The 19,133-nt window shown below is 43.3% G+C and overlaps 2 protein-coding genes and 1 long non-coding RNA gene across 3 annotated transcripts; 2 read left to right on the forward strand and 1 right to left on the reverse strand.

Annotated features, from left to right (window-relative positions):
* On the forward strand, nt 3,385-9,589 carry LOC8059627. Its single transcript, XM_002452155.2, has 4 exons — nt 3,385-3,705; nt 8,110-8,575; nt 8,653-8,914; nt 9,032-9,589. Exons 1-4 carry the CDS (start codon nt 3,627-3,629, stop codon nt 9,326-9,328), a joined length of 1,104 nt encoding a protein of 367 aa, XP_002452200.1. The 5' UTR covers nt 3,385-3,626; the 3' UTR covers nt 9,329-9,589.
* On the reverse strand, nt 9,802-10,981 carry LOC8058641 (germin-like protein 2-4). Its single transcript, XM_002453887.2, has one exon. It carries the CDS (start codon nt 10,818-10,820, stop codon nt 10,110-10,112), a length of 711 nt encoding a protein of 236 aa, XP_002453932.1. The 5' UTR covers nt 10,821-10,981; the 3' UTR covers nt 9,802-10,109.
* LOC110435070 lies at nt 15,518-18,494 on the forward strand. The gene is made up of 3 exons (XR_002452730.1): nt 15,518-15,961; nt 16,275-16,332; nt 18,150-18,494. It is a non-coding gene; the product is annotated as an uncharacterized LOC110435070 (long non-coding RNA).

Raw genomic sequence — 19,133 nt, forward strand, 5'->3', positions numbered from 1 at the left:
TGACTATCAAGGTAGGAGACCATAAATTTTCTCTATCGTTGTCACCACTGCCATAATGAGTAGGGGTGCAAATGGTATAAATATCCTACGACCCTATCCGATAGCCAATTTAGATTTGTCTATATGTGACTCTAGAAATTCAACATCTGATATTATATTTGTATTCGAATACTCAAATCATATATTTATAATATCGATATTCAATTATATCCTATACATTATAGTTGATACTATTCAAATTTAAATCTAGATCTGAATAGAAATATATAAAAACAAATTTAATATCGGTGATATCTATCTCTATCCAATCCGTTGGCATCCTGATGGCGAGTACACAGGCTTCGCTGTCTTCCTTGCCAAAGTACCGTGTCAGAATGACGACACGGCCGCTGGACTTATGGTGTTCGGGGACGACGCGATCACAAATAGTCATAGAGAAGATGCGGTGCAGACAGCACATGTACATTTTTTTAAACCAATATTTTCTTTGATTATCGTGTAAATGGCATCTACTTAGTACTTAGTATCCGTGATGATTTGCTTGATTGCACAGACCGCCGAGATGTACGATCACAGTAGAAGATGATCGAGTTGGATGAACCACGAAATGAGGTAATAAAATATAAGCACATGCGTGTTGCACTTTTGAAACACAACTAAAGAAGATATGGAAAATATGAGGCACTTTGAAAACAAGATATATATGAAAATATAAGCACGTGTTGCAGACAAAGCGAACATCCAGATTATATGTGTTGACCGTACAAACTCTCAAATCACAAAGTCACCACGCTGCAGTTGTAGAAAGTTCTACTCGCTACTGGACGCGCCCTCTTCGGCAAAGGCCCAAAAACCCTCGACAAAGGTTTTGCCAAGAGCGGCCCTCGGCAAAGGGCTCTCGGAGAATTTTTAGTCGGTAAAGATGACCTTTGCCGAGGGCCGTTTATCGGACACTCGACAAAGAAAAGTAACTATAACGGCGCCGTTTCTCGGGATGGAGTCTTTACCGAGGGCCTTTACCTCCGGCCCTCGGCAAAGAAATTGAGCAGAATTTTTTTCAAAAAATTCTTTGCCGAGGGCCTCCTCTAGCGGCCCTCGGCAAAGAAAATGAGCAGATTTATTTTTAAAAAAATTCTTTGTCGAGGGCTACAAGGAAGCCCTCGGCAAAGAAAGTACGCAAAATTTTTTTCCCTCAATTTCTTTGCCGAGGGCTATGGTCAAGGCCCTCGGCAAAGAGACAGAAAATTTTATTTTTTATTTGTTTTTTACATTTCATCGACATAAACATTTCATATTATATATATATATATATATGTGTGTGTGTGTGTGTGTGTGTGTTTCTTTTACACGCGCGTGTAGTTACTCTCATCTATGTATCTCTAGATTTAAGGTGTATATGACCAGACGAAATGTATATAGACAAAGTATATGATCATACTAGACCATCTAGAGTGATATGTATGTTAAGTATGCATACATGCATAGAGTATATGGTTATACTTATTGTATATAATATAGTAGTGGCATTTTAGTAATATATTTAAAATATAATTTTTTTTGAAAATTTTTCGCGTGGTAAGATCTAGAGTATCTTAATATGAGTATATAAACATACTCAAACTGATAAACAAGTATGAATACATACACAATGTAGTTTATTGAAGATGAGAGTAACTACACGTACGTGTACAAAGGAATTTCCATATATATATATATATATATATATATATATATATATCAACCATCACATATGTATATCATGCATAATCCAATTTCTCACAATATATCACAACTATAATTATGAAACACAAATCATAATATTACAACCATGTTACAAGTCTCAGCATGTTCATCATCGTTCACATGTTTATTACAATAAGTTCATCAAATCCAAACACGAGTTTGTGCATAGGGATTCCACACATATCAAATAACATGAATAACATTTTTCAAAAGACTACAGTGAATTATTCAATGCACCTGTAGTTCAAATTTATAACAGCGGGAAAATTACGACAAATTAAAATAAATTCAAGAAATATATATATAAAAAAGTGAAATTTGTGCCAATTTTTAAAATTGTGTTTAAAATAATGTGATTTGTGCCCACAAAAAAATTTGACTCAAAAATCCAAAAAAAATTCTTTGCCGAGGGCCACAGGACAAGCCCTCGGCAAAGAAATTTGTAATAAAAAAATAAAAAATCTTTGCCGGGGGCCTGACGGTTGGCCATCGGCAAAGGCTGACGGGGCTCGGCTGCCGTTACTCAGTATACCAAAATTGCCGAGGGCGTCTTTGCCGAGGGCCGAGGCCGTCGGCAAAGAGTTTCTTTGCCGAGGGGCGTTCTTTACCGAGGGCCAGCCCCTCGGCAAAGACATCTTTGCCGAGTGTCCGAGATTTGGCCCTCGGCAAAGCCTCAGACCCTCGGCAAAGAACGTGTTTCTAGTAGTGACTGTGTAATCACGTGCACACACAAACTCTTCTGTGTGTGTACTAGGCTAACTGCTAGTTTGATGATTGTGCGTACGTACAGTTTCATGATTGTAACCCATGTTTGTAATTTGAGAGTTTTTGAAGATTGTACGGTGAAATTACAAACCCTTCTTTGTACTATGTAATCATTAAAGAAAAAAAAAGGAACTAGCATGTGTTGCTCGATCTGCTCCAAGTTTTTGACCAGGAAAAGGACACCACAGCACTTGCTCCCCGCGACCATGTAAATTGACCGTACGTACAAACTCTCAAATTATTACAAACAAGGGTTACAAAAAATCAAACTGCAATCTTCTACGTCTGTCAGTCTCCCGAGCTCTAGCATGTGTTGCTCCACGTGTTTGACTAGCTAGCCAGAGGACACCTCATCCATGGACCCATGGATCTCCACGTACGGCTCTTGCAAATGGAGCCAAGAGCTGTTACACAGCTAAAAACATTTGTCGGCAGCTGGGGTAAGCATGTGCATATATTATTTAGCTTTCAAATCCTCTAAAACAGCAACTAGGGTAAACATGTGCACTACGTACGTAACTTTTTCTTTTTTTTTACATTACACAACACAAGCTCGACGCGCGGGGCGGGTCGCAGAGTCGCAGGGGGCTGCCGGTTGCCGGTTGCCGGCTGCCTGCGTGCAATCCGGAATTGCGTAGCCGCCGGGCACGAACCGGCGCTGCGTGCGTGCGTGCGTGCGTGCGTGCGTTTGGGGTCATTTTTGCCTGGACGTCGACTGGGCTTGGCCTTCCGCCCTTCCCCTTCCCTGCGTCTGCTGTGCTGCCACGATCCAGGCGCAGCGCAGCGCAGGCACCGGTCCACCGACGGGACGACCGTCGACCGGGACTGGGACTCTGTCGGTATGGTCACAGCACAGGTCTGCTCTGGCCCCGCTACGCTAGTAAAAGCAGGCACGACCGCAGCATCGTCGCGGGGCCGAGCTAGCTAGCTAGGGTGGAGCTTGGATCTCTAGTCGCTATAAAACGGCCTCTGGTTGCGTGGCTTCCCTCCCCCAATCGCATTCGCATCCGTCCGATCTAACCGTCCCACCGCTCAAGGCAGGCGAGGCCTTGCGCGGCTGCCCTGGCCCCTGGCGCTCCGTCCCTCCGCGGCACCGTACCGTACCGTCCGACCCGACCATGGCTGCTGCTGACCCGGTCAAGAAGCCGTCCGCCGGCGCCAAGGCGACGGCGGCGCCGCCCAAGTCGTCCGACTCCGGTACGCCTCTCTCTCTCTCTCTCGTTTCCCATTCTAGAGTCTCTGTTTGGAGATCTTGTCTCGTACTCTCGTCTCGGAATAAAATAAAAACACATCTCGCTCGCAATTAAAAAGAGAGGGGATTTGTCGCCAAGTGAAATCCTGTGGAACGCATGCATGCGTTGTGCATCATCGTCGAGTAGCGGCGATCGGGGTGACTAACAGCACGCAATTGACTTGCACCGTACCTTTTTACATGATTAGATTAGAGGTAAAGATTATTCCAACCTCAGTGGCAAGGGTTGGATGATCATCGAGTAATAAATATAAACAGCCACAGTAGCGAGAGAGAGATTGTTTGATCAGCATGGTAAACTCTGCCGCGCCCCAATCATGTTCACCGCTGAATCCACCCGTCATTCGGCAGTAGGTTAGTTGTTACGACGACGGGTGACAGCAGCATCTCTTCCCTCGATTCTATGTACAGTGTTGGGTGCTCATCATCGGACTAGCTAGCTAGTCACGGGTGTCTCTCCTCGCTCGTCTCGTGTGCTCCGGAGTCCATCCGACCAGGCAGGCAGGCAGCAGGCTCCACCTCCGTCCTCCGCCGGGCCTAGAGATCCTTGTCCGCATGTAACGCCCGCGCGGTGGGCGGCGACAGGCCCATGTTCACCCCGTAGTTCTTGGTTTCTTCTTACCCACGTGGGCGTTAAACCCAATGTTTGCTGCCCCCAAAGCGCCCATGTGTGGACCTTGTTCAGGCCGGCCATGTAGATGATAAAAAAAAATTTGGCGTTCACATCAGATATGTCGGAAAGATATCAAGAGAGGTTTTAGAAATTAATAAAAAAACAAATTACATAGCTTGTCTAGAAACTGCAAGACAAATCTATTAAGCATAATTTATCTGCCATTAGCATATGTGGGTTACTGTACCACTTAAGACTAATCATAGACTAACTAGGTTTAAAAGATTCGTCTTGCGATTTTCAACCAAACTTTGTAATTAGTTTATTTTTTTCTACATTTAATGTTCCATGTATGTGTCCAAAGATTCGATGGGATGGATGAAAAATCTTTGGGTGGAGAACTAAACAGGGCCAGCGAAAAATTTTGTAAAATGTAAAGGGCTTATTTAGCAGGACTTGTCACGAGGGGTTCCTCTAGAGGAGCCAGAGTCGTTTTAGTGAAGCCACAAATTATGGCTTCACCAAAACGTCTTAGAGCCGGAGTTGTTTTAGTGAAGCCACAAATTATGGCTTCGCCAAAACGGCACTGGCTCCTCTGCTTTGAGTAGCCAGAGCCGAAGAAAAAGTGCTGCCAAACAGCCCCTAAATCTTGCGAGCACAGAGCATTAAATATAAATAAATAAAATAACTAATTGCATTGTTCGTAAATAATTTGCGAGATAAATCTTTTGAGTAATTGTCAAATACAAATGAAAGTGCTACAGTTACATTTTATAAAAAAATTTAAAAACTAAACAACCCCTTAGTTCATCTCAAAATTCAAAAACTTTTCAAAATTCTTCATCACAACAGATTTTGAAATCTTTTAAACATAATTAGTTCAAACTAAACTAGGACGTGGTTGATGGACCATGTCTTTGTCACCGCTCAGGAGCGGATCCACTGGGTGGGCTGCCCGGGCTGCCGTCCCCCTTGAGCCTAATTTATGTCTTTAAGTCAATAATATTTAACTTTAAATTACCATTTAATCTCTAATTGTATTCCTAAAACTTCACTATTTAGCCTCTTCTTGGTCTGATCCGCCCCTGTCACCGCTAGTAATACTAGTAGTACTACAAGGCAGGCAACATGGACAGCGTCGGGGGCACTGCGTTGCTGGTCACTGCTGCGTCGTAGGGGCAGTCTGCACCACGCTGGCTTTGCTTGTTTCCGAGTGGCACAGCTTCTGTCCTTCTCTCGCTGTGAAGATGGCGAGAAAACGAGGGAAACACAAACACACAAGTTGCGTCGGAGATATTGCGACACTGTTGGCTCTCTTTTTTTTACACGTGATTTTCCTAGTTACAGTAATACTACTACTACTTGCGGGGTGCCTTGTTCAAATTAGGACGTGTTTGGTTCCACACCACAAACAACCAGACCACACTTTCTGGCGGCCACAGAAAATTACGTAACTGCTTAGTTCAGGACTCAACGAAGACAGCCACAAGAATCTGCAGTTCAAAAAAGTCAATGATTCTGCCGCAACTGGGGCAGCCATTTAGTTTTCAAAAAGATTTTTTTATTTTATCATATCAAATCTTTAAAAACACACATATATATATATATATATATATTATAAGATGAATCTTTTTAATCTAATTAGATCATAATTAGATACTAATTACCAAATAATTCAAAAATACGTAGTCAAATCAAGTCGTCAGCGCCTCAACCGCAGCGTTGCAGCAGATGGAGCGTGACTTGCTGTGGCGTATACATCCAAACAGCACACAGCACCTAAAACACCGTGACACGTCCATTTATTTCCTTCATTATTATGATATTGTACGACCATATAATACGTAGTAGTACTCCTACCTTTTAGCATATTCATTTGCGTACGTACAGATGCGAATCTGGAAGTTATCAAGTGCCCTCTGCACCAATAGGCAATTGCTTACTCCGGCAAAGCATTGTTATTTCTGCAACAGGCTATTTTAAATTTGTCTACAACATTCGATTTTAATTTCTGAAGTTGGAGTACATGGTATAGTAAATGATCCATATGTCGTGGCCACATTCCAGTGTTAGGATATGGGAGTTGACCGCCAATATATATGTGCATGGCTGCAACTGGTCAAGTCGGCAGCCGGTATTTTAAATTTTGTTTGTCATTATTTGTCGGTCTGATACACACGTCACATCTCACTCATTGAGATACATACGTCCATATGCCGTTGTTTACGCTCATAGTATTCGTCTCGCATGCGAAACACTGATGCCTTCGACAATATTAACCTAAACCTGCTATCCTTTAATTAGGACTAGAGATAACTAGCGCGCTTGCCCTGTCAAAGACAGCAGTACCAAAGTTCCAAATGCCCTTGTAAATGTCTTCTTCATATATATATATAAGGCCTTGTTTAGATTTTTTTTTTGATTTTTGACATTGTAGCATTTTTGTTTTTATTTGACAAACATTGTCCAATCACGAAGTAACTATGCTTAAAAGATTCGTGTTGCGATTTAGAGTGCAATTAGTTTTTATTTGCATCTATATTTAATGCTCAATTGTCCAATCATGAAGTAACTATGCTTAAAAGATTCGTATCGCGATTTACATTGTAATTAGTTTTTGTTTTTATCTACATTTAATGTTTCATGTATGTGTCGTAAAATTTGATATGACGAAGAATTTTTAAAAAATTTTGGTTATTAAGGTGAACTAAACAAGACTTAAGTCATTAAACGTTAGCGGTCCAACAGTCACTCATGTGCCTTAAGGAACGGAGTACAACTGAAAAGTCAAAACATTAGCGTGCTGTTCTTTTGTTTTTTTGCGCCCATGTAATGGATTAATGGATTCATATTCAGCGATGGTGTCGAGTGTCCTCGATAGTCTTCCAAGCTCGGCAAAACGTAGAGGCATCGCCCATTCGCGTGTCGTCATGGATTTGGACTTTTTGCACGACCGATGAGCCTTCTGATTCGAGGCTTCTTGGAGATCCCGAAAGCGACACTACTTCATTCCGTAGCGTTCAGGTCGTCTCCGTTTTGTTGCAATCTGAGCAACCTGTTGCTTTCAGCCGCCCTGTTCCGGACCTTTTGGGCCGGCGAAGAGACGACCATAGAAAAGTACGGCACACTAGCCGTCGGCGAGACGGCGACACTCTGCGTTGGAATCGGATATATGTTATACTATTGGCCCATTATATTGGGGTACCAAAACAAGACACGACTTTTGATCCAAAACACATGCGATGCGATACATCCAAAGTGTGGGTCAACCAGTTGAGCCGAATACAGGCAGCTCTAGCACAGTCGAATCCGGTAGCAGAGAATTGCTGTTAGGCGTTGTTTAGTTCGCAAAATTTTTTAAAATTTTGAACCTTGTTTAGTTCACTTCGAAATCCAAAAAGTTTTCAAGATTCTCCGTCACATCGAATCTTACGGCACATGCATGAAGCATTAAATATAAACGAAAATAAAAACTAATTACACAGTTTGTCTGTAAATCGCGAGACGAATTTTTTGATCTTAGTTATTTCATAATTAAATAATATTTGTCAAATAAAAACTTAGCGAAATCCGAAATTTTTTCGGAAGCCAAGGCCTTATTACGAACGACAGTTACGTGTTCAATTTGGTTCCACGTGGTAGCAGTAGCAGTCCATGTGCACTTGCCGACGTCCTCGGAACGTACGTTAGAGCAGTGTCAGGACGGGTGGTTGACTCTCTGCTCTACCGTTGACAGGCATCATGAGGAGGCTCCCGCGCCTGGCGTTCGTCTTCTTGCTGGCGCTGGTGTACCGGCAGCTCCAGGCGCCGCCACCCAAGATCCCCGGAACGCCCGGCGGTCCTCCGGTGACGTCGCCGAGGATCAGGCTCAAGGACGGCCGGCACCTCGCCTACCACGAGTCCGGCGTGCCCCGGGAGCAGGCCAAGTACAAGATCATCTTCATGCACGGCTTCGACTCCTGCCGGTACGACGTGCTCCGCGTCTCGCCGGAGCTGGCACAGGAGCTGGGCATCTACCTCCTCTCCTTCGACCGACCCGGGTACGGCGAGAGCGACCCGCACCCGGGTCGGTCGGAGAAGAGCGTCGCCTTGGACATCGAGCAGCTCGCCGACGCACTGGAGCTCGGCCCCAGGTTCCACCTCGTCGGCTTCTCCATGGGCGGCGAGATCATGTGGAGCTGCCTCAAGTACATCCCCCACAGGTCTGAATTTTGAAGGCAAACTAATAATTGTGGTCGATCGTGGGCTTAATTAATGGATTTTTACCAAAAATTTGCAGGCTTTCCGGGGTAGCGATCCTGGGCCCTGTGGGCAACTTCTGGTGGTCCGGGTTGCCCGCGAACGTGTCCATGGAGGCCTGGAACGTGCAGGTGGCGCAGGACAAGTGGGCCGTGGGCGTGGCGCACCACGCGCCGTGGCTCACCTACTGGTGGAACACCCAGAAGCTGTTCCCGGCGTCGAGCGTCATCGCCTTCAACCCGGCCATCATGTCCAGGGCCGACATGGCGATCATCCCCAGCTTCGCCTACAGAACCCACGCCGTAATATATGCATGCGTTTCATTTCGCTTTTTTTGCTGTTGGGATTTGGGATGGGATGGGATGCATGTCGATCGCTCTCGCTCACTTAGCTTGCATAATTGTGTGGACTGCTTGCAGCACCAGGTGCGGCAGCAGGGGGAGTACGAGAGCCTGCACCGGGACATGATGGTCGGCTTCGGCAAGTGGAGCTGGAGCCCGGTGGAGCTGGAGGACCCGTTCCCGGGCGGCGAGGGCAAGGTGCACCTGTGGCACGGCGCCGAGGACCTCATCGTGCCCGTGGGGATGTCGAGGTACATCGCCGAGAGCCTGCCGTGGGTGCGATACCACGAGCTGCCCACGGCCGGACACCTCTTCCCCATGGCACCAGGGATGGCCGACGTCATCGTCAAGTCGCTGCTGCTCGGCGACGAGTGACGACGACGACGATTGTCACCGTCGTCGATTACTCGTCGATCGAGTCTCTCTCCCTCTCCCTCTTCTTCCGTCCGATCCTACTGGGTTTCCTGTTCCCGGTGCAACTCTTGAGTCTTGCTTTGGAGTGCAGTGAGAATGCTACGGACATGTCTTTGCGATATTGTTTCTTCTGTTCCTGTCCTATATTATTATACAAGATATAGAGAGAGAGATCGAAATATATATAAGAAAAACGAGCTACGTGCGTTTCCAGTCTCAAAAGGTTTGTATACAAAAAAAAAAAAATAGCTGAAAAGAAAAAGAAGCTTTAGGCCGGCCGGCCCACTAATAATTAGGGTACTTTGCTAAAAAAACTAATAATTCAGGGTACATACAATTAATTTGTAAAGAAGTGATAACCATCATGTCTTTAGTTCTTTACTATATGAATATGATGATGATCGATCACTTCCATATATGCGTAAACAAAATGATTATCCACAACCAACAAAGTCGCCCTGCTTTATTAACAATATATATAGCCCATAATAAACATCTCATAGACACTTGAATGTGACACGTAACTACCCATCCCATCTGTACCAGCATTACAGTTGCTGCTCCAACCATAAAGGCTCAAATCATTCCAAAGTCTACCACGACATCGATCCATAATAACCACCGTCCACCGCCAAATAATCCATCCATACATACAGACATTAACAAATGAAAAGACATACATTCCAGATCACAAAGTCTTCTGCTCTTAGTATAATTAATTAAATCATGCCTGATCTACAGATTAATCATCCATCTCCGCCGTCTTGGTCTTGGGAGGCCCGAACCTCTTCTCGAGCCGGCGAAGCTCCTCCGGCGAGAGCCCGAACGCCCTCTCGAGCACACCCTCCTTGATCCCGGACCCGAACACGGTGGCCGGGATGCGCACGATGCCGGGGTTCTCGCTGTTGAAGCTCCCGTACACCGTGGCCGGCTCGTCGCCGACGTTCATCTGGAAATGCACCATGGCGCGCGGGAACACCATGACCTCCCCCTTCTCGAGCACCTTGGCGAAGACGCGCCCGCCCGTGTCGACGAAGCCCGCGTAGACGCGGCCGCTCAGGACGAGCGCCGTCTCCGTGGCGCGCGGGTGGTAGTGCGGCGGGTTCACGCCGCCCGCCGCCGACAGGTCGGCGCGCGCGAAGGACATGCCCAGGGTGTGCAGCGCCGGGAACGTCGCGGGGGTGACCGACACCCCCGCGAACCCGGTGTCGGCGGAGAAGTTGCCCGCGGCGCGCACGGCCGCGGAGGCGAAGTCGGCCGCCGTCAGGTTCGCGGGGCTCCGGCACGGGTAGGACGGGAGGAGGGACAGATCCACCGGCACGGCACGATCCCGCGCCCCCGCGCCCGTTTCTGGCACGCAGTAGTCCTGCACCGCGTCCGGGTCCGCCGCCGTGGACGACGATGGGAGCAGCACGGCGGCGAGCAGGAGGAGAAGGAGATCACGCGGAGCCATTGCTGGTTCCTAATGCTAGCTAGTGTCGTCGGTCGCTGGCTGGCTCACGGTTGGTCAGCACTTAGCAGGTGTCACCCGTCGGTGCACGGTGCGTGGTCACCACCGAACTCTCGAGTTTTTAGTGCGCTAGTGCAGCTTTGCCTGGGGAGGAGGGCGGGCGACTGGTGTGTGGAATGCGTATATATATATATATATATATATATATATATATATATATATATATAAACGCACGTTTGTATACTCTATAAAGGCCTTGTTTAGTTTCAAAAAAATTTGTAAAAAATTTTAAATTCTCTGTCACATCGAATATTATAGCGTATGCATGTAGCATTAAATATAAATTAAAACAATAACTAATTATATAGTTTATCTGTAATTTACAAGACAAATCTTTTGAAACTAGTTAGTCCATAATTAGATAAGAGTAAAGTGTAATCACCGGTCCCTAAACTTGTTCGGGTGTGTCATCGCAGTCTCTAAACTCGCAAAATGACCATTTAGGTACCTAAACTTGTTCGACTGTGTTATCCTGGTCCCTAAATTTAAAAGTCTCCCATATAGGTCCACAAACATGTTCAGTTGTATCATCCTGGTCCCTAAACTTATTTTTAAGCCTCATCTGAATCAAAACATGATGAATCTAAAAAATCTATATCGAAAAATAATTCATAACCTTTTCATATAAACTCAAATAAAGATCAACTTTATATCATAATTATAGCCAACAACGCGATTTACAACTTTGTAGTTGAAAAGTTTTAAAATTAAAATTATTTAGGGTTTCAAAATATTTTTTATAAGTTTATAGAATTTTGAAATGTAAAATTTAAAAATTAAATTTGTGACAATAAACAACTTCAAATAAAAAATTTTTCAACTACAAAGTTGTAGATCACGTTGAAGACTACAACTTTGATATAAAATTTGTCTTGATTCAAGTTTATATGAAAAAGTTATGAAATATATTTTGATATAGAGTTTTTAGATCGCTTTGTTTTGACCAAGATGAGACTCAAAACCAAATTTAGGGATTGGGATGACACAGCTTAACAAATTTGAGGACTTAAACGGGTGATTTCTAAGTTTAGAGACCGAGATGATACAAACAAACAAGTTCGAGAACCTAAATGGTTGATTTGCAAGTTTACGGACCGGAATGACACGATAGTACATGTTTAGAGACCGGTGGTGGACTTTACTCATTAGATAATATTCAAACGGTAGTGCTACAGTGTATATTTTTGGAAAAAAAAACTAAACAAGGCCAAACTATGATTTGCGACGCACTACTGTCCTACGCGTAGCATTTAGTACAGGTTGGTTCCATAAAATCATGGATTTTTTGCGACTGCGCTGATGTGCAGATCTTGTTGTTGAGTGTCGGGCCGGTGGGTGCAGTGAAGAAATCGTGGAGAAAAAAATGGCGGCTTCGGCTTTGTTTAGTTCGCAAAAATTTTCCGTCATATCGTATCTTTGGTCGTATGTATGGAACATTAAATATAGACGAAAATAAAAACTAACTGTACAGTTTATCTGTAATTTGTGAGATGAATCTTTTGAGCCTAGTTACTCTGTGATTGAATAATGTTTGTTAAATAAAAACGAAATGCTACATTATCTAAAAACAAAAAATTTTGGAAACTAAACAAGGCCGAAGGGTAGAAAACAGAGTACTTGGAACCTTGCGGTTGGCAGGCATCTTTGACCGGAGAAAATTTCCTTTGGGTCAGGACGTCAGGTCATGAGTCATCGCCCGTGTGGATTCCAGGAAATATCCTCAAGGAAATGCACGAATTCAAGCCTTGTTTAGTTAAAAAAATTTTGCAAAATTTTTCAGATTCCCCGTCACATCAAATCTTTAAACGTATGCATGGAGTATTAAATATAGATAAAAATAAAAACTAATTGTACAGTTTGGTCGAAATTGACGAGACGAATCTTTTGAGCCTAGTTAGTCCATGATTGGATAATTTTTGTCAAATACAAACGAAAGTGCTACAGTATCGATTTTGCAAAATTTTTTGGAACTAAGCAAGACCTCATGTGATTCTGTCGTGTCAGGAGATGAGGACCATTGGGCCTGACTTGACTTGGGTTATTTTTCGTCAACACTGGGGTTTCGATGATGCCTTGGTTTTTGGGGGGAGTATCATGCTCCAATCTCCATGAATGCAAATTTCTCACAAGGGGCTTGTTTAGTTCACCCCGAAATTCAAAAAAATTTCAAGATTTATCGTTACATCGAATCTTGCAACATATGTATGAAGCATTAAATATAGATGAAAACAAAAACTAATTATATAGTTTGTCTGTAAATCGCAAGACGAATCTTGTGATCCTAGTTAGTTTATGATTGAACAATATTTATCAAATAAAAACGAAAGTGCTACAGTAGCGAAATCCAAAAAAAAATTCACAACTAAACAAGACGAAGGTAATTTTGGTGCCGATCGATGGAGCCGATGCTGACCTGTGTGTAGCAACGTTCTCCTGCTTTTTGTGAGCTGCAGGGGTAGTATATATAAATCGTGCCAACGTCTCACATCTGGGCAATGATGCTTTCGTGGCGTAGCAGACTGGACACATGCCCGCCGCCGAACGGGAAGCTAGGCAGCTAGCTACCGCCGTATCGGCTGGATATCACTTGCCACTGACGCAACTTGCTTGCAGCATCTCCTGCATCATTGCCTACACAAGACACGGTGATTAGAATGTGTACAGGATATGTCCTTTTCATTAAAGGCCTTGTTTAGTTCCTTTCCGAAAAGATTTTGGGATACTGTAGCACTTTCGTTTGTTTGTGGTAATTATTGTTTAATCATGGACTAACTACTCTTAAAAGATTCGTCTCGTAAATTTCGACCAAACTGTGCAATTAGTTTTTATTTTCGTTTATTTTTAATACTCCATGCATGTGTCTAAAGATTCGATGTGACGGAGAATCTTGAAAAGTTTTTGGATTTTAGGTGGAAGTAAACAAGGCCAAAGATTAACATTGTATCAGTGATCAGAGTACAACCACCTATGCAATGAACACGAAGAGATCCCACACCATGGATTAAGCACACGCAAGTCCTTGTGTTGGCATGCCTTTTGTGTTGCCATTTTAAAGACGTGAGTTGTTATTAAGAAACTTTGAATTACTTAAGTCCATATGCTGGGAAATTATATGATAAGACACTAATTGTGAACCATGAATTTAGATGTTTTTTTCTGGGTTTTTGGAGACCATTTTGAGGCTAAACAACTTAAGCAAAAAAATAACTATAGCACATTGTGGGAAGAATTTTAGTTCCAAACCTAGAAAAGCAATGATCTAGGTACTAGGTAGAAATAAAATGAAATTGCTCTTGATTTCTGGCATCTACTTTAAAAGTTACAGCATTTTCTGAGGTTCATAAATTATCTGTTTGGATTAGAAAAAAAAAACTTTAAAACAGCAAAGGAACGTCGACTACTGTACCGTGTCATGCAATTTAGGGCACCCTCAACAGTTGAGCTAGCTTGCTAGCTCATAATTTGCCACATCATCTAAGATATAATGCAAAAGCTAATTTCTTCAATAAGCTATCTGAGGTTGTCTCTTTGTTGTTGTTAATGGCTGTATGTACAAAAAAAAAACATGAGGATAAACTACACACCATCTCTATGGCCCCATGCATGTGTGCTGCTAACACCTAGAAGTAAATATATCCATGAACAACAATAATTTACTTCATGAATGAGCTCATCTCCAACTGTATGCCCACATCATTCAGCAAGATTGAGAAGCAAACAACATAAATAGTCAAGAACATATTGGGAAGGATAAAAAAGCAATAAACTGGATTAATTCGATTTGGATAAATTACACACCATCTCTATGGCCCCATTGTGCTGCTAACATCTAGGAGTAAACACATCCATAAACAACAATAATTTACTTTGTGAATGAACTCACCTCCAACTGTTAGCCCACATCATTCAGCAAGGTTGAGAAGCAAACGAAAAAAATAGTCATGAACATATTGGGAAGGAGAAAAAAAGCAATAAACTGGATTAATTCGATTTGAATAAACAATACACCATTCTCTATGGCCCCATGTGTGCTGCTAACATCTAGGAGTGAACACAACAACAACAACAACAACAACAACAACAACAACAACAATTTACTTCGTGAATGAACTCACCTCTAACTGTTAGCACACATCATTCAGCAAGGTTGAGAAGCAAACAAAAAAAATAGTCATGTCAGGAACATATTGAGAAAGGGGCCAGAAAAAAAGCAATGAACTGGATTAATTCGATTTGTGATAAAAGGCAGCTCTCTTCATTGCATGCGGTGGGGAGCAGGAGGGAGATGTAGGGAGCACAGAGCGGAGTCGATCCGATCTCACCAGAAGAGCATCTGACTCATAGCGTTCTCGTTTTCTGAGCGAGCCTAGAATAGGAATAAGAGCTTGTCGGTTTGTTTTTCTTTCTTTCTCTCTCTTCCACCTAGGACAAATGATGACATGTACACTTATGAGTCAGCTAACTTGGTATTTGTTAGGGCATCCCCAACAAATCTGAGCCAACTAGCTATTTGGGTGTACAGCTCAACATGCATGTATCCTTTAGAGGAAAGATAACATGCAAAAAATCGAGCCAACGACTTTTTCGTCGCTTATCTCGCACACAACATGATGTGCCAAATCACCAACCAAATCATCTGCTGCTAGCTTTTTCACTCACGTTTTCTACCGTACTCGGATCCACTGTGCGCACGAATCCTCCACCGTTGTCCGTGAATTCTTCATAGCTGCTCGTGAATCCTCTATGCAAGCGCGCGAAAATCTTTCTCAATATTGCTACTCCTGCTTCCTCCTCTGATTTATTCCCCACTCTAAACCCTAGATGGAGTCGTATCCAACATAAGGAGTGGAGAGGGCACGACACAGAGGCATGGAGAGGGCTCGGCGAGCAGAGAGCGTGCGGCACGAAAGCTGATGCAGGCGCAAGCTGACGACGCCGGCGAGGGCGTGAGAAGTCGTGGCTGCCGATGATAAACCAATGAACCAAGCAACAAATGGCTCCGCCACCATATTAGGACGGACCTGCTCCTGCATATCAGACCGGCTCTGCTCCTACTATTGTTCCTACTTCAGGAGGTGAATCAGGTATTCTACTTGGGGATTTATTTCTTTATACAAGGGTACTCATAGATCCATGTTAGCTATGCAAAATCCGTAGTAGTAGTTTTTCTATTTTCTTGTGCTTTTTGAGAAGGCTATTTCAGGAGACAATGTATAAGGATGCAAGGATTGCAATGTGGAGTACAACTGAACGTACCATCCAGGACTAAGCTACTCAAATAATTCTAGCACTTTGTCTGATCTGCATAGGCTTAATTGTTGGTAGAATATACAGTTAATTTATTGGGGGAATTGCTCTTGACTGATGGTATGACGCCATGACTTGGCTTCTCTGCAGCATGGTGGACTAGCCCTCTGCCACAAGCCACACCTTCAGCAACCATATCCACAAATTGGTAAGTTTCTTTTTTATGTAAATTTCTTGCTGCCATATCCATAATTTGTTGGTAGAATGTATAGTTAATTTATTGGGGGAGTTGCTCTTGTCGTTTTATTATTTTTCATAAATAGTTAGTTCACTGACTATATTAGTTTCATTAGAAGTAATGATATGAGTTGCTTGATTTTCCAGTGGTATGGATCTTAGCAGCCAAGTTCCCGGAACATAAGGTACGTGGTACGGGAACGTGGTACGCGGTACGACATTCTCATAAACTATGGAACGTAGGGGGTATATAGCTTCGTCTCGTTTCTTTAAGTTGCGGAACGCGTTCCACTTTCTAAAGGAACGTGTTTGGGACGTAGTGGTTGGCTCAGATAGTTTTACGTGTTGTTTTGAACCAAATGAGTTCGATTCCTAGCGTGATATAGTTTACTATTGTATTTTTGTTTCATTTAGGGTTGTCCAACTCCAACCTTAAGGCTCATTGCAGGTCTAGGCCAATGAGTCAATCACCATCTAGATTTTTCGCCAACCGCTCACGGACGGACATGGCGCAGTATGCACACACACCACGAAGTTCCATAGTCGCTTGGGACTGACGTTCCTATGATTGCTCCTATATATGATTCGTGTTCCACCGTATTTGGGAACGATGTTCCATGATGTTTCCGTTCCACGTTTCGAGACGAAGTTCCCGGAACGGGAAACGTGCCCATGTTCCCGTCCCGGCTGCTAAGGTATGGATTACTGTCCACCTGGTGGTTTTATGAGCTTTTTTCAATGTGGACAACCATTCATTCCTAGGGTTATCACCACTGCAGAAGTGTACAACAGTAATCCGTATGCTTGCATATGGGACTGCAGCTGACATGCTTGATGAGTACTTGAAGGTTGCAGAGAGCACTGCCCTTGAGTGCGTGGAAAAATTTGTGCAAGGGGTGTCGGCTCCGAGAAAATTTGTGCAAGGGGTGATTGATGTTTTTGGCTCCGAGTACCTATGACGCCCTACAGTTGAAGACATGGAGCGTCTGCTCCAAGTTGGAGAGTCTCGTAGATTCCCTGGAACATTATATAATATTGACTGCATGCATTGGCGATGGAAAAATTGCCCAACAACATGAATGGGGCAATATACCACCGGTCGCTATGGATTCCCAACCATCATCCTTGAAGCGGTAGCTTCACATGACCTCCATATTTAGCATGCATTCTTTGGTGTTGCTGGGTCTAATAATGACATCAACGTGCTCAATTAGCCCCCTTTGTTTCTTGAGGTGATAAAGGGTGAAGCTCCTCAAGTTCATTTTTCTGTCAATGGTAGGCAATACAACACTGGTTATTACCTAGCCGATGAAATTTGCCCAGAATGGGCAGCCTTCGTGAAGTCTATAAATTCACCTCAGCTAGAAAAGCACAAGGTGTATGTAGCAGAACAAGAAGGTGCAAGGAAAGATGTACAACGTGCTTTTGGCGTTCTGCAAGCTCGCTTCAACATTAGGCGTCGTCCAGCATGATCTTGGAGCACAAGGATTATTGGAAAAAATCATGAAAGCATCAATTGTGCTTCCTCTAGAAGTGCAAAAGGCCTCAAACAGCAACCCGTATTTCAATTATGTTCGACATAGAAATTCTGATATCCGTGCTCACTCAGTACACACTCAACTAAAAGATGATTTAATTGAGCATATTTGGCAATGTTTTGGCCATAGGGCTCCCCAGTAGTAATTCTCTATAATAACGTTATGTAAGATATTTTATGGAATTTCTTTTCTTATTAGAAAATTTAATTATATTGAGTAAGTTGACTTATTGTTTGTTTCCTTTTTTTAGAATCGTTGATATGAGGTTGATTGGCATTTCCAGCAGGATATGACGGAGGTTGTTGGATTATAGATGGCTTTTGGTGCTTCTTCCTCAACGGTTCAGCTAGTTGTCCAGTTTGCTTTTGTGGCCTGGATAAACATGTATTGCTTGGGCCATGGCTATTAACTAGTTCATCATGTAGTAACGAATGGACATTTTAATTTCCAGTTATGTTTAAAACCTTTAGTTGGCTATGCTACCGGTTGGTTATTATTTTTAGTTGGTTATGTAACGTATGGCCTGAGGTGTAGGCTACCTGTTGGTTATCTTTGGTTGGTTATGAATCCTCCACACAAAGAGGCACAAAGATGATGCACAATATATCTATTTCTTTATGTGTATGGCAGTATTAAAAATATAAATAGCTAGCAATATAGATAGCTCTTTGGACTGCTATCTTTTTCATGTATGACGTGGATGGCTTCTAGCTAGCAACTAGCTAGGACTGTTCGGATGGCCTTAAGACATCGCAATGGCCTGACACGCACATGTGACAATGGTCACATACAGGTGGCGGACTCAAGATTCGACCAAGACTAGGGTCAAATCCCAGTGATCAAAATCAAAAAAATACAACCTATAGTATAGTTTATAGGACCATATATACACATGTATATCATAGAAAATAAAAATTCTCAAGCAAAGTTTGCAAATTCAGATAAATTCTTAAACTATATAATTAATAATACGATACAATAGCTAAGAAATATCAATGAACATTGAAAAATAAATACCTATTGTCTAGTGAAGATTTATTACATTCGCTCAATTACTACTGAAAAATCAAAAGAAAAAAACTACTGAACTACTGAAAAATTAAAGAACTACCTTCACTCAATCACTGCCGAGGGGGTCAGCCGGGCAGCCGGCTAGGCCACGCCCTGCGCCCCTGCCCCATGGCCGTGGCCCCTGCGCTGCACGCCTGCGTCCCTACGGCCCTGTCTCGTGGCC

Source organism: Sorghum bicolor, chromosome 4 (genome assembly GCF_000003195.3).
Source record: "Sorghum bicolor cultivar BTx623 chromosome 4, Sorghum_bicolor_NCBIv3, whole genome shotgun sequence".
Taxonomy (NCBI): Eukaryota; Viridiplantae; Streptophyta; class Magnoliopsida; order Poales; family Poaceae; genus Sorghum; species Sorghum bicolor.

Excerpts from the sequence above, each read along its gene's own strand:
- LOC8059627 (XM_002452155.2), top strand. The coding sequence starts at position 3,627 with ATGGCTGCTGCTGACCCGGTCAAGAAGCCGTCCGCCGGCGCCAAGGCG. Across the intron at positions 8,576-8,652 it reads CTCAAGTACATCCCCCACAG|GCTTTCCGGGGTAGCGATCC; the intron begins GTCTGAATTTTG and ends AAAAATTTGCAG. Across the intron at positions 8,915-9,031 it reads TCGCCTACAGAACCCACGCC|CACCAGGTGCGGCAGCAGGG; the intron begins GTAATATATGCA and ends GACTGCTTGCAG.
- LOC8058641 (XM_002453887.2), bottom strand. The coding sequence starts at position 10,820 with ATGGCTCCGCGTGATCTCCTTCTCCTCCTGCTCGCCGCCGTGCTGCTC.